The sequence below is a fragment of the Sminthopsis crassicaudata genome, chromosome 4, assembly GCF_048593235.1.
Source record: "Sminthopsis crassicaudata isolate SCR6 chromosome 4, ASM4859323v1, whole genome shotgun sequence".
Classification (NCBI taxonomy): domain Eukaryota; kingdom Metazoa; phylum Chordata; class Mammalia; order Dasyuromorphia; family Dasyuridae; genus Sminthopsis; species Sminthopsis crassicaudata.
Window position 1 is genome coordinate 452,955,754 of NC_133620.1, and position 28,000 is coordinate 452,983,753.

A 28,000-nucleotide genomic window follows, 5' to 3' on the forward strand; every position below is an offset into this window, starting at 1 on the left:
ACACCCCTAAGGTCTACCCTACAATCTGGAAACCTTACCTAGTAGATATTCTTTTCCCCCTTTCAGGTTCTTTTCCAATTGTCTGTCCCAAGATTTGCCACAGGTCCCAGGGGGAAGGACAGTACAGCCAATAATGGTAGTGCATTTTGAATTTCTTGCTAGCAGTTCTCTTCCTCTGCACCTAGGACCTGATTCTAGAAAGGAGGAACTGAAGGGCTGCTAGAGCCCTCCCCTTACAGGTAAGGAAACTGCGGTTCAAAGAGTTTGACTTGCTCAATGTGATAAAATGGTAAATGATTGATCCTCAATCCTTTCACACTGAATCTAGCTCCCACAGTGCCTTCCTCCTCCTCAGTATCAACAGTGCTCTACCTCTACCACTGGTGAATTCAAAGGAAATAAATCACTCCTGCAAAACGTTAGGGTCCTCTTGTTCTAGAGGGATCCCATCCAGGACCCAGGTTCAAAGGTTCAAGGCTGTTTTTAAAATGTAAAATATAAACTGATGCTTCCTTGGGTGTTTATCTGTTCCTGTGTGTGTGATTTGCAGATTCAGAATGCCGTCCAAGCATTTCAGGACACTGTGGCAGGACAGAAAACTGGTGAGCATGTCTACCTAATAGCATTTGCCTGAGAGCTGAGCAAGGCTCCAACTAGTAGAGTTGTGAGAAAAATGTTAGTGCGTCAGTACTCTTGTTGGGCATCAGAAGGTCAGGTAGGTTCTTTGACAGTTAGAAAGAGCAGATGAATTTAAAAAGCACAGAAACAAGTGACCTAAATGACTTCATGTGAAGCAATCTCAATGTAAGCTAAAGGAAAAAGCTTTCAAAAAAAGATTAAAAAAACTTTAAGCAAGAAAGAGGAGCTTAAGGGCCTGGCAAATGAGGCAGGAAGTGGTAAATGAGTGGGTTTAAATGTTCTAGTTAAGCTTGAGATGTTCCAGGAGCATCTCAAAGTCAGCATGACCCAAAAGCAACTCATCCTTTCCCCCTAGTACACACAGCCCTCCTCCAAACCGCTCCTTTTCTATTGAGGGCACCATTGTCGTCTGGTTTGGTAACCTCAGAGTACCCTTGGGCTTTCCTTCTTGCCCCCACAGCCATCCAGCTCATGTTAAGTCAGGGCTTCTGCTTTCTCAAGACATCTCTCAAACCCTTCCTCTTCTCACTCCTCATGTGGTCCCCTGCTTAGTTCAGAACCTAAATGGCTTTTGCCTGGGCTGTTGCAATAGCCAATTATTTTAATAATGGTCTCAGCCTGCTTCAAGTTTCTCCCCTTTCAAAGCCATCTTTACTCCATCACTGCCAAAATAATCTTCTGAAAGTAAAGGGAAACACCATGACATTCCACTATTCAAAGACAGCTAGTGTCTTCTTATTGCCTAAAATAAGATAAAATAAACTTCTCCATTTGGCCTTTGAAGTTCTCCTCAGTCTGACTCCAGCTTACATTTTCAGGCTTATTTAACATTATTCTCATTCAGATTCTCTGAGTTTTAGCCAAATCGCTTTGCCAGCTATTCCCTGAATTCAACATTCCATCTTTTACCTTAAATTTTCCTTCCAGGTTACAAAGAAAGTGTAACCTGAATTGGCAGAGTGAGTTTCCTTGTCTGGGAGCAATGCACTCACAGGGCAGGGTCCATCTCTGTCACTGTTCTCTGATCCCCCGGGAATATTCTACATCTTCTTTGCTTCTCTAAATTTGTAATCTTCCTTCAAGACTCATCTTACCTTGGAAGGCTTCCCGCTCTCCCACTGGTTTTAATGCTCCTTTCTTTCTCAGTTTACCTGCTCTACATTTGATTTCATACATATCAAACCCTTCCTGTACCAGGTAAGCTCCATGAGGACAGGAATATGTTCTATCTTGTCTTTGTATCCCTAGCACTTTGCACCTCGATGTTTAATAAACTGTTAAACATTTTGCCAACACACCATTGGGAACAGATAAAAGATAAATAGACTACCTTAAAATGCAAGGGGCTTTGTAAATAAGAAGTCATATAGACATGGGAATTATTTATTATTTAAATTAATTTATTATGTACATAATTGCTATCTTAGGGAAACAAATATTTATAACCAATATCCTTTCCTGTTATTCTGATATTCTTGGCAGGCCTAGGGACACACAGGTGTACAAGCAGCCACATCTCCGGGGAGCCTATAATTTAATTCAGATGTGCCCTGGGCACAAATGGAAAATGGCGCTTCCTGACTGCTTTAGAACAAAGAGTCCTGAACTGATGCTCCTCTTTTTGGTCTGTGCTCTAAGCCAGGTCCTGGCGTTTTATTAGATGAAGGTCTGGCGAATATAGGATCATAGGATCAAAGAAATTAAAAAGAACTTTAGAAATCTTCTAACAGAACATTCTCATTGCAAAGATAAGGAAATTGAAGGTCTAAGAACTGAAATGGCATGTAATAGGCACAGGTTGTATGTAACAGAGCAGGGGCTTCAATCCAGGTCTTTTCCGCCTCCCTCCCCCATCAATCCAGAGCTCCTTTTACTTCATCACACTCTTGGACTAATAGAGGCTTGGATGGTGAATTTTCCCCTAGTCCCCAAAGGAACACTCATGCTGTATTGAAGAAATCCTCCAGTGTTTGCTAGTTAATAAGTAGCAGATGAGAAGGAAGCAGAAAAGTGTGAATTCCTGCTGTCCGATCGTGCCTTATTGGAATTTGGGTGGGCTCAAAACAGGAAAGAACAGTGGAAATGAAAACAAGTTTACAAAAAGCTGGACATAAGACTGGATTCAGCCAAGTCATCTCCAAAGCATCTAGATGAACAGGACAACAGATCTGGCAGCATTTCTAGAACAAAGTCTTTTCAACAAAGGCAGTGGTGGTCAAATCAAATATATTTGAATTCCAGTCTCTGAGTCTCTGATGAGAAATGGAACTAAAAAAAAAAAGGAAGAATACCTGGACCAAGGTAGGCAAAATCCTGTGTTAGAGTAACTCAGTTTTAAAAATACTGAGGGATAAATGTTTAAGGTTTCTGATTACAGAAAAATTGAGGAAAATCATTATTATTATTATGTAGAAATGGTCATAGAAGACATCAGTAACTATTGCTTCATCAACTTCCTTTTTCATCTTTATAAAGTCTAAATATAATTCACCTCACTAGGAATCTTGAGAAGACCAGAGTAAAAAATGATAGACGTTTACTAAGCTATGGAAATATAAACATGCACGTGATTTCCAAAGTTTTCCAGTTTTCATTTCCTTTGTCCCAGGCTACATTATGAGAATATATATTATCATTCTTGATGCAAATTTTGGAAGGGAAGAGTCAAATTTTAGCAAACTACTTTTTGTAATAGAACGTATCTTCAAATTCACATGATTAACTGAAAGATATAGAGAACAAGATACTTCACTGTTTAGTGCTTATTGATTAAAAAGAGAATTGATTTGGCAGAGTGACATGTAACCCCAAAGTTTCTTTTCAGTAAAGTATTACCTAATCATATGTTAAAATCATGCAGATTTTTGGATAGATTTAGTTAACACATACTTTCTTAAAATTATTTCCTTTAAAATTTTGAGTTACATATCTTCTCCTTCCCTGCAATACCCCTCCCTCACCTCCTGAGAATTCAAGTAATGCAACATTGATCATACATGTGAAATCATGCAAAGCATATATCCTCATTAGTCTTGTCACAGAAAGTAAGAAAAATAGCAAAAGTGAAAAAATTATATTTCAATTTGTACTCAGAATTAATCAGTTCTCTCTCTCTCTCTCTCTCTCTCTCTCTCTCTCTCTCTCTCTCTCTCTCTTACTCTCTGGAGGTAATAGATAATATTTTTCATGAAAAATCCTTCAGAAACTGTTTTTGATCATTGTATTGATGCTCCTTAGCTCCTTAGTGGGTTACTTACTAGCTGTTTTTCACAGTCATTATTAAATGATCTCCTAGTTCTATTCACTTCACTTTGCATCAGTTCATCTAGGTCTTATCATGTTTCTTGAAACCATCCCCTTTGTCATTTCTTACAACACAATGATATTCCATCACAATTAGACACTACAACTTGTTTAACTGTTCCTTGATTGATTGGTATCCCCTCAATTTAATTCATGGCCACTACAAAAAACTGCCATAAATATTTTTGTACATATAGATCCTTTACCTTTTTCTTTTTCTTTGGGATGTATATTATATATATATATATATATATATATATATATATATATATATATATGTAACATATATATATATATATATAATAGTGGTATTATTAGGTCAAAGAGTATACATAGCTCTACAATCCTTTGGGCATAGTTTCATATTATTCTCCAGAATGGTTGGAGTTTGCAGCTTTATCAGTAGTTCATTAATGTAATTATTTTTCCTAAGAATTGTTTTAAGTTCTACTCAATGGTGATTTAGAGCATTTTTTCATATAACTATAGCTTTGATTTCTTCTTTAGAAAGCTGCCTGTTTATATCTTTTGACTATTTATCAACTGCATATTGATCTTTTATAAATTTGACTCAATTCCCTATTTATTTGAGCAATGAGGCCTTTAACAGAGAAACTTGCTATGAATTTTTTTAATATTACTTCATTATCTATGCTACCTAACCAAATGTAGTTTCCATAATTATCTCTTTTCATTAGATTTATTTTTATTTTTGTTTTTTCTGATATCACAACTGTTACCCCTGTCTTTTTTACTTCAGCTAAAGCAGCCCCTTATTTTAAAGTTCATTGAGCCTCATCAAGAATCCATCTGGGTAGTAGCTGCCCTGCTCTAGTGTGGAGTATTTTAAGTAGGGTACTCACAGAATAGCAGACGTTTTTTCTTAAGGACAGAGTCAATCATCTCTCATACTATCAACTGGATGAGCCAGTGTGGTGAGTATTAGAAGAGTATCAGAGGATTAGAAGGTGATATCATGGATAGGGTGCGAGAACTGGAGTCAAGAAGACCCGAGGTCAAATCCAGGCTCAGACCCTTATTAGTTGTGTGATCCTGGCTAATTCACTTCTCTCTGCCTCTGTTTCCTCATCTGTAAAATGAGCTGGAGAAGGAAATGGACAACCACTCCCACGAAGAGTCAGATAGCACTGAAAACAATGAAACAACAACATCTATTATAGTTTTCTTCCTTACATGTGTGAGGACCCCCTGGGGAACCATATGACCTGGGGAAGAAGGCGTCATAAGGTCCCAGACAGAAGCAGCAGGAATACCCGGAGTTCTTCAGCCATGTTGGGAGGTGTGGGGAATGTTGGTGGTAGAGTGACAGAGGAATTCCTTAAGCCATGTCATCCCCAGAGGAGTTCTTGGACCAAGCAGTAGCTGAGGGGAGGGACAACAAAAAGCAGACCCAGGTTTTACTACCGTGTTTCCCCCATAATAAGACACTGTCTTATTATTTTTTTGGGACTAAAAAACACCAGAGGGCTTATTTTCAGGGGAGGGCTTATTTTATCCTCCATCATGCCCCTTTTATCCTCCATCATGCCCATTTTAGCCTCCATCATGCCCCTTTTAGCCTCCATCATGCCCCCTGAGTGCTTATTTTATTCTCCATCGCTTACTGAACTTACCGAGTTTTTAGATGGTCCTGTCTCAGCTCTACTCCGCGGCGCTGCTCTCAGTAGCGCCAGCAAGCAAATCACCAGGGAAGAAGAGGATGACGCGCTCACTGCTGCAGCTCTGATTGGATGCAGCTCGGAGCGCGCGCGACGTGCGTTTCACCCGGGAGGGGAGGGCAGCACTGCTTACTGAAGGTACCGCTACGCAGCATATAGCGCAGGGGATCACCATGATGACCGTTTTCATAGTAAGTTCGATAGGGCTTATTTTCAGGGGAGGGCTTATTTTAGCGGAATATTAAAGAGTATGTGGGTGTCTTATTTTCAGGATAGGTCTTATTATCGGGGAAACACGGTAGTACTGTGAGTTATCCGGACTGTGCAGGTACCTGGGAAAAGAGGGATTGTTTTTGGAATCTATATGTGGATTCCCCTTGTGTGTGAGAGGGTCAGAACTCAACCCCAGGGTAGTCCTGTGTCAGGAGGACAGTAGAGGTTTGGGGGAGGCAAGGCTGACCAGAGAGAGCTGAGCTGTCTTAATTGTTTGTGGACTTGGATTCAAGTCTATATTTTAGAGGTTTGGGAGATGGGGGAAGGGCAGAATAATAAAGCCAGTTTTATATTGGAAATCTTATTAATTTCTCCTTGTAAGATCCATTTTACCCTCCCTTTTAGTTAAAGATTTTGCTTGCTTTTAGTGCTTGTATGTGAACTCAGGACCTTTCCCTCTTTTTGTGCAGATCTAAACATATTTTCAAGAAGATCTTGGGTGGGGTGAGAACAAAAGAGAATATAATTATTGTGAAGCTTGCTGAAATGACATCTTGTCTGTGTAGACATAGAGAGGGTTGTAATCCTGTGGTTCTGGGTTATGTATGGCATATGTTTGAGGGACTGTCTGGATGGACTGTTTTTTCTTTCTTCCTTTTTCCCCCTTTGGAGTGGGCTACCAGCACTAGCAGTGGAGCCAGTGAGCACCAGTTTGTTTTGTGGCCAAACGTTCTCCATCCACAGTGTCAGGTTTGGATAACTCTTACCAGCACTACACAGAGTATTATCCAGCCATGTTTTAGAGACTGGTGAGGCACCTGGCCTCCCAGTTAGGGGAGCCTTGTCAGACCGCCAATCCTTATCACCCTCAGCATCATATGAAATCCTGTTTGGTTTTTACAACCCTTTATAATCAATCTTTTCCTACTACTAACTTCCTTTCACCTCAACTCCCCTCCACAATCTGCAATTTAATGACAAGAGCCATCTTGCTAGTCTTCAAGCATATCTTGCTATCCTGGCTCCAGGTATTTTCATTGGCTGTCCCATGCTTAGAATTCTGTGCCTCCTCATCTCTACTTCCTGGTGTCTCTGACCTCCTTCAAGTCTCACTTTCTCATGAAGCCTTATCCAGTCTTCCTAAATGTTAGTGCCCTCTCTCTGAGACTACTCCTAATTTATTTTGAACATATTTTCCTTATACTTATTTATTTGCCCACTGTCTCCCCCAAAAGTCTGTGAGCACCTTGAGAATAGGAACTATTTTAATTTTTTTTTACTTTCTCTGTGTCTCACAAATCTATATAACATACTTCTTCAACAAATGATCACTCACTGGTAGACTGTGGTAATGATACATTGCTATAATTCACAAGGTCTGCTATTTTTTAACATGGAGGAAAAATAGAGGGTTTGCCCAAGGGGAGCCTGATAAGACCCTTCTGAAAGAAGCACTTTTGTATCTCAGTGAGGTGGAATTCTTTTTTAAATGGATTAATTCTTTGGCTAGGAAAAAAAAAACCTACAACTTTTATTTGATGTCTTTTTTTATACCACTTTGCTTCTGGATATTCTTTCCTTTCATGCACACACATACTGAATCTTTCCTCTTAAGAAAGAAAAGGTTAAGGAGCAGCTAGTCGGTGTAGTGGATATAACACCAGCCCTGAAGTCAGGAGGACTTGAGTTCATATCTGGCTTCAGACACTTAACGCTTCCTGGCTGTGTGACCTGGGCAAGTCACTAAACCCCAAGTGCCTGAGCAAAAGAAAAAAAAAAGAAAGAAAAAGAAAAGAAAAAAGAAGAAGCTAAGCAAAATTAACTAACAGTGATTGTATCAATGTATACACAGCAACATTATAATTGCTAAAATTTATATAAGACTTTAACATCTGCAAAAGTCTTTACATATATTACATTTGATCCTCACAATCAACCAATCAATCAGCAAGCCTTTATTAAGCACATACTATGTATCAGGAACTGTATTATGCACTAAGGACATTAGGAATAAAAATACAAATAGTGAAAAATGTTTCCCATGCAAGGAATGATTCTAATGGGAGGAGAAAACCAGTACCTATACACATACATACACATACCCCCACACACAGAGCATAAAAACAAACTTGTGAAGGTAAATTCTATTAACCCGTTTTATAGATGAAGAAACTGAGGTTTAGTTAAGAATCTCACAGCTAGTTAGTGATTGAGGCAGGATTTGAAACCACAGCTTCCTGACTTAAGTCCAAGTACTCTGTTCATTACATCATTCACTTGCCATCCCCATAGAGTCTAAGGCACATAGAATGCCGGACCTAGAGTCAGGCAAGCCTCAGTTTAAATCTAGTCTTAGATACCTACTAGCTGGTGACCCGGCCAAGTCACTTTACCCTGTTTGCTTCAGTTTCGTCATTTGAAGACAATAACAGGACCTACTTCTCAGGGTTGTTGTAAGATCAAATGAGGTAAAATTTGTAAAGTGTTTAATTATCACAGTGTCTGGTATGTAGTGGGTGCTTAATTAACTCTAGTTCCTCCCTCCCTTCCTCCCTTCCTTTCTTGTTCCCCCAGATGTCTTTTGGAAGAATCAATATGTTTATTGTTAAGGAGAAATAAGAGGAATTCAAGAGAGTCCCTCATGGGTATACATAACCCAAAGTTAAAAGAGGAAGAGGAAGGGAGGAGGACAGAACTTTTGTCTGCCTATTGTTCAAATGGGATGATGTGTCCTGATTTCTAGAGCCCCCATGCTGGGGTGAAAAAACATACCATCTTAGTGAAAGAGTGATGAGGCAAGATGGTTAAAATATGGAGTCCATTTATTCCAAGGTCTTATATCCTTATATAACCAAAGCAACATTGTGGATGCACTAAGTATATACTGTGCATGTGGGACCATATAAACAACTTGCTATTATATGTAGATGACTCTTTGTAACCTGCTATCACTCTGCTTCAACCACAATGCAGGTTATCACCTGTGTGACTTCTCAGGAAGGCCGAAAGCCCTTAGGGGAGATGGGGAGCTGAACCAGACATTGTCAGCAGGTTCCCTCTGGGTTGAAGGGTCTTATACTTCACCCAGAGTTCCCCCACTATCTGTGGCCCTCCACAGGGTAATTTGGTATTTTCTGGTTTGTTGGGTCAATATAGAAAATTCACATCTCCCAGAGTTTTACCTTCGATTGTTTGGGGTTTATTCTGCACTGAGTAAGCTATCAACCAACGCAGGCTATGTTTGATTAAGGAGATTAAGGCCTCGGTAATACCTCCTAGGCAAGTTCAATTTTTACTCTATTTACTCCTAGGGAAAGAAGGTTGGTAAGTTAACATTTTATTCTTCTATGTAGCTCCGTTCTTTCATTGAATTATGAATATCATTTTTTCAGCTTCCTTAGGGACATGGTACCACTTCATCCTGCCAAGCCTGAAAAAGTCAAGAAAAAAAGGAAATTATGGTCCAGATGTTGGCCCCTGCAGATGTTCTACCATCCCCACATAGTTCTCTGTTAATACTCATTCTTTTGTTTCCTGGCCAGTTCATTTAGAGTAGCCCAATGCACCAAGCATGCATTAAACCATGGTTTATAGCGCCATAAAGATAATTTACAGTCTATTAGCTCTTTTTTTCTTTTTAGCAAGAACCATCAGTTCCAAAAGGGGTCTTATATCACAACTTCTATTATTTCAGCTATAGTCATAAAAATAACAACAACAATTGGGTTCTCTCAGAATGGGAATCGGGAGACATTTTTTCCTGTCAAGGGCTACTGATCCCCAGGAAAAATAAAAAGTAGGCTTATAAATAAAGGGCAACTTAATTTGATTTTTGAAATATTAAAAATGTACAAAATGTTCTAGCTATATACTTTAAGAATAGGAATAGAAACCTCTATTCAATGATATAATAAAGAAGAAAATACATATTCAGGTGCTGTGCAGACAAATAGTTAAAATAGAAGGACTGAAAAAGGAAAGGGGAAAAAGAAGAATCAAGTATCATTATCCTGGGAAAGGAGAGGCTAGAAGTAGAGCCCCTCTAAGTCCTAATTCTCTTTATCTGTAAAATACAATAGGTTCCAAAAGGCCTAGTTCAGCTTTTGCCTCTCACTAGGTCTAAGATACCATCAAATTCTACTAGTTTGTGTTTTGATTGCCATTTGTTTGTTGTTCAGTCGTTTTTCCATTGTGTCTTATTCTTCATGACCCTATTTGGAGTTTTCTTGGCAAATATACTGGATCGATTTGCCATTTCCTTCTCCAGCTCATTTTACAGAGGAGGATTGAGAGTCTCAAAGCTAGAAGGTATTTGAGGTCAGATTTGAACTCAGGCTTTTCTGACTGGAGGTCTGGTATGCTTTTCCACCTAGCTGCTATGTTTTGGATGTAAACTGGTAATGTTCAGGCTAGCTTTCTGGAGGTCCTCCGGATAGACAGGATAGACACCAGGAGAAAGGACAAAAATAGAATCCAAAGTCTTTATTATCTCTTACACAGTCTGTGTCTGTCAGTCTGACCCAGTCTCCTCCAGCAGTCTGCCAATCTGCCAGTCTCAAACAGTCTCCCCCCAGTCTGACTTTGTCCCCAGTTTAAATACTCTATTACAATTACATCATTATAGCATACTGAGTATGTGTGAACTAAAGAATCATTACATCAGGGTACCTTAGTTCACAAAGTGTATATGTGAACTAGAGAACTATCATCTCATCAATTCCACTGAGTTAACACCTTGTTTCAAGCATATTTCTCCAGAGTTCCGGCTCTCTACATAAACCAATATAAACCTCTCACCTAAATATGATTTACAAATGTGATTACAAATACAGAATAGCCAGTGTGGAATAGAGAATAGAATATCTGAACTTGGAGGCAAGAAGTTTAGGCTTTTACTGGGCAAATTAGGGGGGGGGAAGCTGGGTGGCACAGTGGATAGAGCACCAGCCTTGAATTCAGGAGGACCCAAGTTCAAATTTGATCTCAGACACTTGACACTTCCTAGCTGTGTGACCCTGGGCAAGTCACTTAACCCCAGCCTCAGGGAGGGGAAAAAAAAAGTACTGGGCAAATTAATTCATCTCTCTGAAGTTCAGTTTCCTCATCTTTATAATGGGTACAATAACCTGAAATGCCTTCCTAACATGTTTGTTGTGAGGTTCAAATTAAATAATATATGAAAATATAATATATTTTGCAAACCTAAAGACACTACATAAATGTTAGCCATTATTAATAGACTAATTTGTTATGGGAATAAAGTGGCATGTTAAAACTGTCAAAAGTTAAGTTAATGTTTATAGATGGTTTAAAAGTAATATGATCTTTAGGCTTTCTTCCACCTGCCCCCATACTTTTTATTATTCTATCATGTGGAAGCAAAAGGGGGACATAGGACGAGGGACACTTTGTATTTTTGCTTGTTATTGAGTCATCAGGGCAAAACCCCACTAATTACCTTGTGATTAATCTCCTGATGACAACAAAGTACTTAAAAAGTTCTTATGACTCAGTCTATGACATATAGGTAGAAGAACAACCCATTGAGTTATCCCATCAGTATGTGTTAAGTTGATCCTTGTACACAGCATTCCATTCCCCCTACCCTGGTACGTTGCCCAACATGGTTCTCTATGGTTGGAAGGTTCTCCTCCATCTCTACTTCATAGAACTCCCAGGTTCCTTCAAAACACAGATCAGGTACCAACTCCTACATGAAACCTGTTCCCGTGTCTCCCTCAGTTATTAGCACTCTTATCTCTTAAAATTAATTCATATTGCATTGTATATACTTGGAACTAGTAAATTCCATATGTATATCTTGGTCCTCCCACCCCACACTCAACAAGAACTGTAAGGTTCTTGAGGGAAAACTATTTGAGTTTTATCTTTGAATCGAGTGGATAAAAAATTCAAATTCATACTTGAGAGGGAGACTAGGCTAACTTATATTTAGGATCTTTTTCAGTGTAATATTTCCAAATTTTTGCTGCCACAAAAAAGGTATTTTTAATGCTGATATTTTCTTGATGATGCCTGGGAATCATAAAATAATACCACCTTGGAAGAATTATACCAGTAGAGTGGAACATTTCTTTTTGTATAGTCCTTTTATTTTAGGGATTTCTTATTTAATGCTTGCTTCTGGTCCATTCATTTGTTCATTTTCTAATTTCAGTAGAAATTAGAACTGTGAAATCAATTCATACATATTTGTGTGTGTTATATGTATGTATCCACACATACATATAATCCATTTATACATGTATATATTTACTTCTGAGAATTTCTTTGGATGTTTTGTCTAAATTTTAATGTACTGTTATTATGTTTTTATATTATCATCTTTACTATAACTTGCTATTGTTTCCATAATTTGTTTTGTAGTTCCTTCTCTGGTGACTTCAGGTTATACAGCTGGAATGTTGCCTGCCTTTCTTTTTTGTTTTCTTTTTTTTATTCAAAGCTTTTTATTTTCAAAATATATACATGAATAATTTTTGACATTCACTCTTACAAAACCCTATGTTCTAATTTTTCCCTCCCTTTCCCCCACTCCCTCCCCTAGATGGCAAGTGATCCAATATATGTTAAATATGTGTGATTCTTCTATACATATTTCCACAAATATCTTGCTGCACAAGAAAAATCAGATCAAAAAGGGAAAAAATGAGAAAGAAAACAAAATGGAAGCAAAAACTACAAAAAAAGTGAAAAATACTATGTTGTGATCCACATTCAGTTCCCACTGTTGTCTCTCTGAGTGTAGATGACTGTCTTTATCACAAGACTATTGGAACTGGTCTGAATCACCTCATTGCTGATGAAAGCCATGTCTGTCAGAATTAATCATCCCATAATCTTGCTGTTGTGTACAATGTTCTCCTGGTTCTCTTCACTTCCTTTACTTCACTCAGCATCGGTTCATGCAAGTCTCTCCAGGCCTTTCTGAAATCATCCTGCTGGTCGTTTCTTACAGAATAATATTTCATAACATTCATAGACTATAACTTATTCAGCCATTCTCCAGCTGAGAATGGCTCCAACTCAGTTTCCAGTTTTTGGCCACTACAAAAAGGGCTGCCAATGACCCGTTTTTGTACATGTGGGTCCCTTTCTCTCCTTTATAATCTCTTTAGGATACACACCCAATAGACACACTGCTGGATCAAAGGGCATGCACAGTTTGATATTCTATAGTTCCAGATTGCTCTCCAGAATGGCTGGATTCTTTCACAACTCCACCAACAATGCATCAGTGTCCCAGTTTTCCCACATCCCCTCCAACATTTGTCATTATATTTTCCTGTCATCTTAGCCAATCTGAGAAGTTGTAGTGGTACCTCAAGAGTTAACTTAATTTGCACTTCTCTGATCAATGGTGATTTAGAACACCTTTTCATATGACTAGAAATAGTTTTAATTTCTTGTTTTTTCTTTTTCTTTCTTTTTTTTTTTTTTTTTTTTTGAGGCTGGGGTTAAGTGACTTGCCCAGGGTCACACAGCTAGGAAGTGTTAAGTGTCTGAGACCAGATTCGAACTCGGGTCCTCCTGAATTCAGGGCTGGTGCTCTATCCACTGCGCCACCTAGCTGCCCCAATAGTTTTAATTTCTTCAACTGAAAATTGCCTGTTCATATTTTTGATCATTTATCAGTTGGAAAATGGCTCAAATTCTTATAAATTTGAGTCAATTTCCTATATATTTTATAAATGAGGCCTTTATCAGAACCTTGAATGTAAAAATTGCTTCCCTTCCAATCTTGTCTGCATTGGTTTTGTTTGTACAAAAACCTTTTACCTTAATATAATTAAAAGCATCCATTTTGCATTCAGTAATGTACTAGAGTTCTCCTTTGCTGCCTGCCTTTCTTAAAGCCTACAGAGAGACAGTATGTCATTGTATTAGTTATCCAAAGAGGGAACACAGGAATAAGAAGATAAATGAAAGCCGATGGGGAGCCATAGCTCCTTTTTTTTTTAACTAGAGGGATGAGATCTATTAAAGTATACCAATTTACCAGTACAGTATAGTCTTCCACATAGGATTAAGACTATTACATTAAGTCCATTATAGCTTAATCCTGTTAATTACTGATTCTAGGATGAAAAAATGTTATCATGAGAAATTTGGCATTTTCTAGAGTAAATAGCAATCATACGGCTTATATAGGTCCTCCTTCAAACTTCCATGGACTTCTGAGGTGGGTCTCTGGAGGCGGAGGATCAGGAGGATAACAGAGCAGAAACATGACTGGGTAATAGCATGGCAGTTGTCATGGAGACTTGAGACCATGAAGCAGGGCAGACCTTGTTTAATGGAATGGAAAAAAACCTGTTTCTCCCTGGGGCAACCAGTGCCATTGTGCAAAGTAGATGGGACTTCAAAAGCCAACATGGAAGAAAAGACTTGATGGGTAGTGGATGTTCTCTATGTCACTCCCTCCGTGCCTTTCTCTTCCTTTTTCACTCAATTCTCATATTTTGCTATCTACTACCACAAATGGTATTTTATAAGCTCAGTTCTCTTTTTAAAAATAAATTACTTAGTTCTCATGGTCTATGACCATGTAGTTACTTTACATCAGAGTGTGCATGAAAGGACAGCCCCGAGGGGTTTTATATTTCACTATCTACTGAGCTAGGTTCTTGCCATTCTAGTGAAGAGGTTAAAGATCTCCTGGGGGGCTATTGAGTCACTGTTTAATTTTATGAATGATCTTATAACTCTCTCAAGCAGAATCCTAAAACTTGAACTTGGACCTTATTTCTACAGAAAGAGTATGCATGATTCAATTGAGAATGTGAACACAAATTCCCCAAGGCTGGAAAAGAAGGGGAAATAAGGAAAGCTCAGACCTCTCTCCCAGTACTTCTCAGCAATATTTAGCATAGACCTACCAGGAGATGAGGAGTCAGGGAGGGGGGGAACAGAGAGAACAAAAGTATTGATCACTCAAAAGGGAGACAAACCACAACAGAACAGTCTCTAGGGTTAAGAGTAAGAGGAGGGGCAGTTAGGTGGCGCAGTGGATAGAGCACCAGCCTTGAATTCAGGAGGACCGGAGTTCGAATATGATCTCAGACACTTAACACTTCCTAGCTGTGTGACCCTGGGCAAGTCACTTAACCCCAGCCTCAGGGGAAAAAAAAAAAAGAAAAAGTAAGAGGAGTATTGGAAGCAATATTTGCTTAGAAGTCAGTTTGCTCTGCTCATTTCTCTATCTTTTATGCCAAAAGAGGACTTTGCTTATGTCACCGCCTTGTGCCATAGAAGTTACCTAACTAAAGGTGTGCTCTAGGCCAACTGGTACTTGTGACTGTTCATGTGGATAAAGAGGTTGATAACATTCCTAACATACCCCCTCCACCATCAAAGGGTGCTGTGGAGTCAACCATACTGCCTTACCTGTTCTCTGCCAGGATTCTCAGGGCAACTGGCTGTCAGTCCCTTCATCCTTCTCATGCTCGCTAGGTTTTGAGACCTAGTCTGTGCTTATCAATCAAATCTCCAGGGTATCCACTGGGAATCTGCTGGTAAATGTTTAACAATCATCTCTTCAAAAAAAGGTACATCACGTTTTTCAGCTTAATGTACATTATTAATATATTCTTTATTATTTTCTTGAATCTAGAAAATCAACAAAGTAGTAATCAGTTCCTGATTTGTAGCCTTTCTAAGGCATGCTCACATGAAAATTTAACAATTGACTTTTCAACTTCTATAAGTTGGCTCCAGCATATCCCTAATGAACATTAGTTAAATATTATAGCTTGGACCACTTCCATTCATTCTTTGCACACATTTTGAATTCACACATACACACATATGTATGTGTGTGTATGTACACTGACATATATGTATATAATACATAGTTACTTTGCAAAGCTTAAAGCATTATACATTATCATTATTCAATGAATTGGATCTATCCTAACTTGCCAAAAAAAGTCACTCCAAAAGTAGCATTGTTGGGGATAGGGGGTGGAAAAGATCCCTGATGTCTATCAACCACCCAGGAATGATTATCTTGGACATCTTAAATCAACAGCTATAAAGTAGAAGCTTCAAAGAAGGGGTGGGGAGGGGGAAGGAGGAAGTATCTCTTGCCTGCCAGGAAGGATAGCATCTTAGTGATGCATTCCTCTAACACAAACTGCCCATTTTGAGGGGCTTTGAGGTTTCTTCCTTGCACAACTTCCTCATTCTTTTGACCTTTTTCACCTAGACTCAGCTTATGACTTCCTGTCTCTCCCTCCAGAATTCAGTTTTGACCTTAGTCATCTTATTCTCCATCTGCTTGGGTTTGATTTTGTCCAAAGGGTTATGGCAAATGGGCTGAGGGGCGGAGACAGTGGGAGTTTTTGTTTTTATTATTGTCCGGCCCTCCAACAGTCTGAGGGACAGTGAACTGGCCCCCTGTTTAAAAAGTTTGAGGATCACTGGAAGATTCAATATTGTTTTTAAGATGGATCCCATCTCAGCCTGGTTCAGATAGTGGTGGAGCTACCTGTTGCTCACCAGGGCAACTAGTTGGAGGTTCTGGGATTTGGAACCCTGAATTCTGTGATCCCGTAATTGATCCAGCCTCAGTTGCCTCAAAGCCATGAGGAGCTAAATCTACTCCAGAAGACTTCTGAGGCTTTGTGGGAAGGAAACAAAATTATTCCGGAAGCAGATGGAGTCAGTCCCCGTGCCGTTTCCCTTATTAGATCAGTGCCCCAGCAGGTCCGGGATCTCCTCATTCCTGGCACAAAATAGACTGTTCATGGGCTTCCCAAGAACTTCCCACAACCTAGGCCAAGGTAATGAATGTAGCATCCTACCTGTCAAGACAAGCCACCTGCTTGGCCAAGGCCATTGGAAACTGAAAATGGAAAATGAGTTCCTCCATTTCAGGAATGCTTTTGATGCCCCCTGGTGGTTAGAATTGGCCAATTCTGTCATTTAGATGAATAAAGAATTCAGCAAACAAGATTTCTGAATCTTGTTAGACCAACTTTTCTTTTCTTTTTTTGTTGCGATTATCTTTTATTTATTTTTATTAATTTTATAATTATAATTTTTTGACAGTACATATGCATGGATAATTTTTTTTTATAACATTATCCCTTGTACTCAATTCTTTTCCAAATTTTCCCCTCCCTCCCTCTACCCCCTCCCCTAGATGACAGGCAATCCCATACATGTTAAATGTGTTACAATATATCCTAGATACAATATATGTTAGACCAACTTTTCAAGCCAAAAGTTATCTTGGATAAAATGGATTTGGCTAAGCTGGGCATATTCTTGATAAATTAGCTCTGTAGTTGTAGCTGCCGACTTACCTGCACTTATTCAGCAAGATAGCTTTGTCAGGCTCTATCTTTGGTTGTACATAAAATTAAGTCAGTCTCAGTATGCTTTAGGCTCACCCATCAGTAGCCTAACTTCTGGAGCTCTTACCGTTTGGGGGTCCCAGTTCTGGCCCTCCACATGGCATTAAACAAAACCTCTTACCCTTCCCTCTACCTCACATGCCAGTTTTCAATAGTCAGCATCCAGCAATACAATCTCATTCTCTCTCCTTATATATACACGCACATAAACACATATGCACACACACACACAATACATACATACAAGCATGCATATAGAATTGTGCTGGTAAATATCTATTAATAAGCTTTCTGAGGAAGCTTGCATGAAATATTTTAAAGTTTAATATGCATTAGCAATATTTTTCTTCATCACTTTCTTAAGTCTAGATAACGAACAAAACAGAGAATCAGTCCCTGATTTGTGGCGTTTACTAACTCCCGAAAGGCAAATACATTGAAAATACAGCAATTGACTCTTTTGAGCTGGTTCCAGCTGATTCCAGCATCCCTGTTCCTTCTCCTATTGCTTCATGTCATGATTTACCGGACCCAACTCTGGGGTACACTCTACCACCTGCCTTTTCCACTTTTATTGTTAACTTCTGCTGCAGAGAGTCATGAAACCATGCCATCTGAGCCTACCACAAATACCACAAATACTTAATTGTGTGCTATATAATCTCAGCTGGGTCCTCACCGCTGCATGGTAACCCTTTTGTTCTTTACTGATGGACTTTATCAGATTCCCTACGGCATCTGTTCCGAACCTTCTTTTTTCTCTTCTCAAGCTACTTACAACAGACCTTCGCCTCCTCATTTAGAAGAGAACCTCACCTCTTATGGTACGAGGAAATAGTGTCTATCCCTTTTTAGCCACATCTTGTCCCCTGTTCCACAACTCAAGTCCCCTCAGCATCCCTCTGCATTCCTTCCTGGCTTTATGAGGTCCATGAGGTGGTCTTTCTCCTTGCCTTAACCCTTCTACTTGAGTTCTTCATCTCCATCTGTGACCTCTGGGAGTTTGTTCCTTTGATATTTCTTCCCTTTTCTAATCTTCACTTTGCCCTTTCCCCTTGTATCTTTCCCTGGTCTACAAACATTCTCAAATTTCTCAGTCTCTTAAAAAACTCTTCATTTGACCCTGCCATCCCCTCTGTCTCTTCTTGGTTTCACAATCAAACTCCTAAAATCGCTTGTGTGTATTGTCTACCCTAAATCATTTCACACTCTCTTGACTGAAATATTTATGTAAAACTGCTCTGCCCAAGGGAAAAATGACTTTTTAGCTGCCAAATCCAATGAACTTTCTCTAGTCTTCATTTTTCTTAGTCTCTCATGGCCAACACTTCCTCCTGGTTATCATCTCCTCCCTGATGCTGCTCGCTCATGATTCTTGTCCTGCTGTTTGTTCATGCCTTCTTATTCCTCTTTGTCAGACCAGTGACTCCTGTTCCTTGTTGGTGATATATCCCCAGGCTCTGGCTTGAGCCCTCTTCTGGCTTTCTAAACTGCCTCTTGGTGATCTCAGCAACCTCCACACCTTCAATTTTCATCTTTATGCAAATGATCCCCAAATTTCCATATCTAGCCCTCACCTGGACTTCCTGCCTTTGCCCACCCCTTGTAGCTAGCCGATGACCAACTCTTGTCATTTCTACTTTCATGCTCTCATGTGGCCACCAGCTTAGTCTCACTTGGACTATTACAATGGCTTCTTAATGGGTCTTCCTGCTTCAAGTGTCTCCTCATTCCAATCAAAATGATTTTCCTAAAGCATAGTCTTAATCATGTCGCCTCATTCCCAGCAAATAAAGCCCCCATGGCTTCTACGATCAAAGACATCCCCCTCTGTTTGCTATTTCAAGTCCATCATACTCTGGCCCTACTTTCTCTGCAGCCAAAAGAAATAACTGATGTTCAGAATTCTTTCTTTCAAGTACTCATACATTACCATTCCATTGCATTGCAAAGTACCATTACATATACTTTGTGGTCCAGCCAAACTGGTCTTCTTTGTTATTCCTCTTTCCGCATTCAATCTCCCTTCTTTGCAGTAAATATCCATGCCAAGAATATACTCCCTTCTCTCTTGGGAATCTTGTAAAGAAAGTCTACTTTCCTGTAAGACTCAAATCAAGTTCCATTTCCTGCATGAGTGAGATCTTGGTTGCCCCAGCTGTTGGTGCCTTCCCTGCCAAAGGAATTTAATTTCTCTAATTTAAATGTGTTTTGTACATACCACATATGTTCATGCTTTCTCCAACTATATGCATGTGAGTTCCTTTTAAGGTCAGGCACTGCTTCATGTCTTTTTATCCTCAGCTCCCAGCACTTAATAGCCACAGTAAATGTTTGTTGATTCTATATCCTATGTAAAAGAGGCCATGGGTATTTTTTCAAAAATCATTATTTATTTTTAAAAATTTGAGTTCCAAATTCTCTTCCTTTCTACAACTCTTCCCCCACTCTTTGAGAATGCAAATAATGTCAATTATACGTGTAAAGTCATTCAAAATATGTTTCCATGTTAGCCATATTGCAAAAAAAAAATGTAAAGAAAATTTTAAAAATAACTTCAATCTATACTCAGATCATCAGGTCTGTTTTTGGAAGTGAATGTCATTTTCTGTCATGAGTTCTTTAGAATTGTCTTGGATCATTGTCTTGATCAGATTAGCTAAATCTTTTATAGTTGATCATAGTTACAGTTTTACTCTGTGTAATATACTCCTGATTCTGCTCACTTCATTTTGCAACAGTTCATACAAGTCTTCCCAAGTTTTTCTGAAACCATCCTACTCATCATTTATATATACTATTAAAACTGCAAAAAGGGGAATGGAGGGTAGCAATACATTGACAAGAATATTGCCTCTGGAGACAGAGGATCAGGGTTCGAATGAACTCCTTCATTTTTTAAAATGAAGGGGAATTTCCATCTTCGGTTTCCAATTCTTTACCACCACAAAAAGAACCACTTCTTTTGTTCATATAGATTCTTTCCTCTTGTCTCTGATTTCTTTAGGATATAGATCTTTAGTAGGGTATTGCTGGGTCAAAGGGTATATAGTTTTTATGCCCTTTGGGCATAATTTCAAATTGTTCTCCAGAATGTTTGAACTCCACAACTCTACCATCAATACATTAGTGTCCCTATTTTTCACATCCCTTCCAGTATTTGTCATTTTTTGTCATATTAGTCAAATTGAAAGGTATGAGGTAATATCTCAAAGCTGTTTTAATTTGTATTTCTCAATCAAGAGTTAATTAGAGTATTTGTATGTGACTTTTGATAGCTTTGCTTTCTTCTGAAAACTGCTCATGTCCTTTGACCATTTCTCAATTGTTGAATGGCTCCTATTTTTATAAATTTGGCTCAGTTCTCTATATATTTGAGAAATGAGGCCCTTATCAGAGAAACCTGCTATAAAGTTTGTGTCCCATATTCTTGCTTGCCTTCTAATTTTGGCTGCATTTGGTTTTGTTTTTGAAAAGACTCTTTTACAAAACCAAATAAAAAAAGAATAATTTCATATTATCAAAATTAACCATTTTGCTTCCCATGATTTTCTCTAACTCTTGTTTGATGATAAGCTCTTCATTTATTTATTTTTCTGAAAAGTAAATTTTCCATGCTCCACTGCTTTATTTAGGATATGTCTAAAATATATGCCTACCTTGACCTTACTATATGATGTGGGATAGGAGATAATGACTAATATATGATATGAGATATTGATCTATGCCTAATTTTTGCCAAACTGATTTCCAATCTTCCCAGCAATTTTATCCAATAGTGAATTCTTGTCCCCAAAGCTTAGATCTTTGAGTTTATTAAACACTATTTATTTTGATCATTCACTAATGTATTATATATTATAATTGTTCTTTAACTCTTTGGTAAAATTCACTTGTGAATCTACCTGGCCCTGAGAATTTTTTTAGGGAATTCATTTAAAGCTTTTGCAACCTCTTTTTCTAAGATAGGATTAAATATTCCCTCTTCTATTAATCTGGGTGATTTATATTTTTGTAAATATTCACCGATTTCACTTTTATTATCAGTTGTATTAGCTTATAATTGGGTGAAATAACTCCTAATCATTGTTTTAATTTTCTCTTCATTGGTAGTGCAATCACCCTTATTTTATTTTTATGCTGATCATTTGGTTCTTTTTTTAAAAAATCAAATTAACCAATTGATCTCAGAGTCAGAAAGAATTCTACATCTGATCTATGTTGGCTGTTTGAGCTTGGAGAACTTCTCAGTGCCAGAGGCAACTTTCTAAGGCTGTAAGTTGCAAAGAAGAATTGGTTTTCCTTCATGTAAGTTTCTTACTGGGATTTCTAAACTCATAAAATCAGTTAAAACCAAAAAGCAATTTTTCTTTTGTTTGTGTCTTTGATTTCAAGTCCAATGGCAATATTTTCCGCAAGTACTGGTTAATAATGAGAAGAAAACAATGGTTTAAAAATTAAAACCTATGTGGAAAATGCATTACAACTAACTAATGGAGTTATTCTCTTTCTTTCCCCCCAGAGGAACTTTATCATCCATTGGAATTTGTAGGATCAATGAAAGATAAGACAGATGAAGAAGGTTTTGTAAAGGTGAGAAATTAAGTAATTCAATATCTGCATAAAAACCTTCTGTCAATTTTTTCTATCCATTGCCTTGGGAACAATATTATGCATTAACACAAATGTTAATACCCATATTAATTATGCAATAAGGGGAACGAAGGGCAGCAATACATTGGAAAGAATATTGCCTCTGGAGACAGGATCAGGGGTCAAATGCCACCCCTGATTTTCATGACCTTTGTGATCTTGTGTAAGTCACACTACTTCCTGAGGTCTCAGTTTTCCTCTCTTCATCATGTTGAGGTTGGACTGACTATGTGGCTTCTGAGCTCACTTCTGTGTCTACTTGAGGGATCCTAAGTATTTGGTTCTATCCCCATTATATGTACACAGTTGATTGTTAAAAGGGGCACAACAATATTTGCATAAGAAAAATGAATAAAATCCATTTCTGAAGAAACAGCCTCTCAGATATTGAGGTAAGACCAGTTATTGAGAGTTTGCTTGGAAAATTGCCCCTCAGGTGAATGTATTTAGTCCTGCTTGAAAGCAGAGTAATGATTAATGAAAATGCAATGAAAGCTTCATGAGATTGTGGTCCATCAGTTTATCTGCAGGTGATTGTGTTAAAAGTTTTGAAGTTTATAACTGATAAAACTACAAATCAAAGAACTGTCAAGAACTATGGGAAGATTAAATAAGGATTTCAGTGTTCGTAGTTAGAACATCTTGGAATTTACATGTGTGTTATATATAGTAAGTGAAAGAAGATACATAAAAAAGTGGAGGTTTTCTATCATTGCCATTTGTGTGTGTCAGTTTCTCAGTCTACAAAAACCATTCCCTTCTCTTTTCTCTCCTCTTCCAGTGGTTTCCATAGAACCAAATGTGCCCCTCTTTTACCACTGCTTTGTTGGATAAAATAAGAAAGTATTTATAAAATATGGTACACAGTAAAATATATGAGCACAATGCCTGACACATAATAGGTGTTTAATAAATACTTATTCCTTTCCTCTTTCTTCTTAATGGCAAAAGATAGTATCTGAATAACCAACTTACATGTAAGTTTTGGTTCCAGTCAGGAACGATTTCTATGCCAACAAATGTACTAATTAGGATGACCAAATTAATTTCAGTCACTTAAGCCAGGTTGGTGTGGGTTTACTCACTATGGAACACTGGGAGTTTTCAGCAAAATTCTGGGTTTTAATAGGGAATCATATCCATTTTGGCAGTTAGATAGACACACATTCGCTTTTGGTAGCAACTCCTCTTTTACCAATATTTCTGAATACCAGAAACTTTCTAAGTGAAGCTGTTGATACTCATTTTGTCCTTGCTTCCTTTCTCTTACAAGACTGAAATCCTTCAGGTAAATGGGCATTTTATTGTATGGACCTCTATCCTATGTAAACATGAGGAGAAAGGTGAAACAGGAAGCTGCAAAGAAGGAATTTTTTTTTCCCCAATCAATAGTTCAGCACTCAAGCACCCAAATGGGTCTGAGATTTCATTGATTCAGAAGTTCCCTAGTGAGGCAGACCACCACAAACCATCCATGATTGACCATCTGATACAATCCTTGTCCAGATCAGGATGATCACTTCAGAGCCCGAAGCTGTCTAGTCTAGTCTCTTTGTTTTACAGATAAGGAAACAGGATTAGGAAGATTATTTGACTTGTCCCTTGACAAGGACACAGAATTTATACATATTTGAGATAGTATTTTTTTTTAATTGTTAATTTTTTATCGCTAGTTTAATGCCTTATGCACTTATCCAAATTCCCCACAGAGTGTATTTCTGACATGCAGGAGGCCTTCCTCACATCCTCCTGGCAATGATGTAATCCATTAATTTACCTAGAAATTACAATACATAATTTCAAATACTACTCCAATCTTTCCCAGTTCTGCTGTAGAGCTGAATGGATGGGAAGGCAGAGGAGAACCCAGGGAGAATGTAGAAGCAGTGGGAAAATGATCTCCATGTAGAGACAGAGTTTCTTGTTACCTTGCCTGCTGTCGACAAAGCTGTCTTCATCCCTCCATGCTCTCACATTTCTTGGGAAAGGCAATTTAATCTGTTCGACTCAAATGAAAAGACAAAGGTGTGGTGTGACTTCTCCTGTTCACCTGAAACCAGTTTGTTCTAAAGTCCCTCCTCCATAGGATCATAGATTTAGACGTGGAAAGGACCTCAAAGAGGTCAAATCCAGACTCCACATTTTACAAAGGAGGCAACTGAGGCTTAGAGGGCATGAACCAATCTGGAAATGGTCCAACTAACACTCTTGGAGCCCAACTACCATCTCTGAAGAGTCAAAACAAGAGAGGAACCTCAGAAAAATGTTCTGAGTAGACAGAGTCCTGCCCATCAGTGGCTCAAGTATCTGTAGCGTTGATTTTGTCCAGTCATGATATTTCCGATATGAGGGGAGGATTCCATTCAACTGTGTAATAGGAGGCTATCACTCCATCCTTCTGCTTGTCAAACTGGAAAAAAAAAAAAATGAGACTGAGAAGCAGCCGAGGGCATAATTAGTGGATAGCCTCATGGGCTTGGAGTCCAGAAGACCTGAGTTTGACTCCTGCCCTAGACAGACTTTTATTAATTGTATGACTCTGGGCAAATTACTTATTTCTACAAGCCTCAGTTTTTCTCATTTGTAAAATGACCTCTAAGCTTCCTTCCTGCTCCAATCTATAATCTTATCATGAATTATCAACTCCTTTGTGTGGCTTTAAAGTTTATAGTGATAAACCTTGGGATGTATAGGATATATCTACAGAGAACACTAATTTTTTTAGTTATGCAATGGAGTGCTCTTAAAGTAATTAAGGACAAAATAAACTCAACTATCAAATAAATATGTGGGTTTGGGGTACCTCCTGTGTGGCCATGCTTTATAGGGAAACATGTTTTAGGTGTTCATTTTAGAAGGGTTTTTGGTGGTTGTTAAACTCAAAATGTTTATTATTTTCATTTTTATGTAAAATTGTTTCATTTAATTAAAGAAAAATCATCATAGTTAACATGAATCTAGAGAATGATTTTTATTAAATGGTAGGCTAAGATTTCAATTTCTTTGTTGCATCAAAAACAATTCAGTTCACTGGCTTCTACTTTTGAGCAGATAGCTTTAAGAAGAAACTAAATCAATCACCAAGCATTTATTAAGCACCTACTATGTGCCAGATAGTAGATATATTCATCCCTCATAAAAGCTAAATACATTAGAGCCAAAAGAGACACATTGTACAGTCATTAAACCCATTCTACATTATGTTCATTGTTACATGTAGCCTCCTCCCCTTTAATGTTGATGACTTTGGACAATATATAGAAAACATCAAGAATTTGTTACAGACTTACTGTGTGCCAGGTGCTCTGTTGAGCTCTGGGAATAGAAAAATAAAAATGAGGCAGTCCTTGACCTCAAAAAGCTTACATTCTACTAGGGAGTGATACTAGAAATAAAAGAATGTGGAAAACAAAATGATTCCACTTTCTACCCAGAAAACCATCTTGTCATTCTTCTGGTTGTCCCACACTAGCTCCTGTACCTACACCTACCACTATTCCTCCACTCTCCCTTTTTTCCTTCTCTCTCCCTCCCTTTTATCCTTCTCTCTCCCTCCCTTTTATCCTTCCCTCCTCCTCCTTTTTTTCCTTCCCTCCTCCTCCCTTAATTTCTTCCTTCCTTCTCCCTTTGTTCCTTCCCTCCTCCCTCCCTTCCCTCCTTCCTTTCTATATAAAAGCTGGGGCTTGTCTACAGTGGGATACCTAGAAGCATTAAGTTTATTTTCTGGGCAAGACTGAAATCAGCATATGTCAAGGTCCTCTGCTTTATTATTGCTGGCTAATAAGGGTTTTCTGTTCAATTAATTGTGTTTATCACCAAGTTTTTTTTTTTTTTTTTCTATTTGAATGATTAAGTATATATGGCTCCTTTGTTGACTATTATTAGCTTCTTGATACTCATTTAAAAAAAGAAAAACACTTTCCTGATGAAGGCATGAAAGCCTGTGAAAATGATTTTCCCCCCTCACTGCTATATTAATACACAATTTCTCCAGGGTCATATAGAATGTAGAGCATTAATGCACACATAATTCAATACTCTGTTATCCCCTGTTTTCAGACAGCCTTGAAATCTCTAGTTTGTCTCTGGATCTTATAGAGGCATCCCTGGGAGTCAGCACCCAAGATAGCGAGTTTCACTGTCTGCCTTGCTTCCCTATACTACTTCTCTCACCTCCTCAGACCTCTAGCATATCTACAATTAAAGAACTATGGAGACCAATTGCCGAGAAAGCAGAGGGCTTTCCCTATCACGCTCTGGCACTTGCTATTCTCAGCATATTGATTTTCAAAGCAAAAAAAGTAAACACAAAAAACCCACACAAAAAAGGAGAATTTCCCAAGTCACATCGAATCCACAGAGGTCAATGTATTTAACTCAGTTTAGTCTTCTAACAGATGGCTGGTGGAGATGGATGCTGATGGCGAATCATGTTTAAAAAAGAAATTAGATTCAGTCCAGTTCAATTCTAATTAAACCAGAGATGTGTGTTAGGCAGCTACTCTATACCATGTGCCAGATTCTGGGGATACAGCTACAAAATGAACCAAGTCCTGGTTTCAAGGAGTTTAGTTTCTAATGGGGAGAGAGTTCAGTGATCCTATTTGGGGTTTATTTAACTGCCATTTCCTTCTCCAACTCATTTTACAAATGAGGAAACTGAGGCAAACAGGGCTAAGTGACTTAGGGTCACACAGTCAATGTCTGAGGCCACATTTAAACCCAGGAAGCTGAGTCTTCCTGACCTCAAGCCCAACACTCTATCACTGTGCCACTTAGCTGCCCAATATATGGAGAACATTTTAATGAAGTGATTGGGGAGCAAGGACAGGAGAAATTGGAGGGATCAAGAAGGACTTTGTTTAGATCGTGTGGTATGAGACTCAGTAGGAAGTAAGGGATTCTACCAGGCTAAGGTGAGGAGGAGAACATTGTGAAGCACCAATGTGCCAGCAATGAAAGCAAGGGATGGAAAAAAAAAAAAAAAGTTCCTGCTCTCAGTCATCTTCCATTTTGTTAAAGACAATAAGAACAGAGAATTAAATGCAAATCACACACTAATCAACATGAAGGAATTGGGAGGAGGGCAGTGTTTTAACTCAAGGAGGAAGGGGAAGGATGCAGGAAATCTTCATTTGGGAGCAGCATTTGAGTTCAGCTTTGAAGGGGACCCCCAGTAAAGAGCTAGACCATATTCTAGGCATGCTCACAGCATAAAGACCTGGGCTGGGAACAATGCATAGACCTGTGTTTGTACTAAATAGCTCTATGTGAGAGTGTTTTTTCTAAATGAAATTTCCCCCCCCCAAAAAAATGTTGTAGTTTGGGCATTTTTCCCATACTCCATCAGGCTGCTTTTAAGAATAATTAGCATTTCTGTAGTGCTTTAAGAATTTCAAAAGTCTTTGCAAATATTGACTCATTATAGCCTCAAAACAGTCTTGGGAAGTATTTGGTATTATTGTCTCCCTTTCACAGGTGAAAAACCAGGCAGAAAAAGATTAAATCAGGGTCCCCCCACTAGTAGTAGTAGTAATAGTAGTAGTAGTAGTAGTAGTAGAAGTAGTAGTAGTAGTAGTAGTAGTAGTAAATACTTGGTAGTATTGTTGCAACAGCAACAGTAAGTAGCAATAGTACTATTAAATAATATAGTAAGTAGTAGTAGTAATTGTGGTAGTAGTGGTAGTAGTAGTAGTAGTAGATTGAGACTGGGAATATCTAAGAGAAAGTTTCAACTAAAATTGTTTTATATCATTTTTTTACTTATTGTTTGTACATTGATGAATTCACAGGTCAGAACCTCTTGGAAAAACTAAAGTAGGATTATTTCCACTTTGCCAATAAGGAAACTGAGGCTAAGGCCCAAATGAAGTTCCAGGATCATATTCAGGCTTGAGGATCTCAATTGCTCAGCCATAGGAAGGCCAGGAGGAGTCCAAAGCCCCTGAATGCTGTCAGTTTTCCTTTTCAGAAGCGTACTCCGGGAAACAGTCCCAATCATTCTTCTCAGGCTTAGGAACTGTGGTTCTTTCTGGCAGTGAATGTTACTGATGTCATCCAGCCCACATTTGGAGAGCAGGGCTGTTCTTGTTCATAGAATCCTTAGGCTATAGATCCAAAGCATTAAAGAGT

At 38.4% G+C, this 28,000-nt stretch overlaps 1 protein-coding gene across 4 annotated transcripts in view; it reads left to right on the forward strand.

Annotated features, from left to right (window-relative positions):
- EFCAB5 (EF-hand calcium binding domain 5) overlaps positions 1-28,000 on the forward strand; it is a 132,083-nt gene that overhangs the window by 47,948 nt on the left and 56,135 nt on the right. For all 4 annotated transcript variants that reach the window (XM_074263775.1, XM_074263774.1, XM_074263776.1 and 1 more), the window contains 2 exons: positions 551-602; positions 21,738-21,808. In XM_074263775.1, coding sequence (XP_074119876.1) covers positions 551-602; positions 21,738-21,808 — 123 coding nt within the window. The remainder of the gene's footprint in view (positions 1-550; positions 603-21,737; positions 21,809-28,000) is intronic.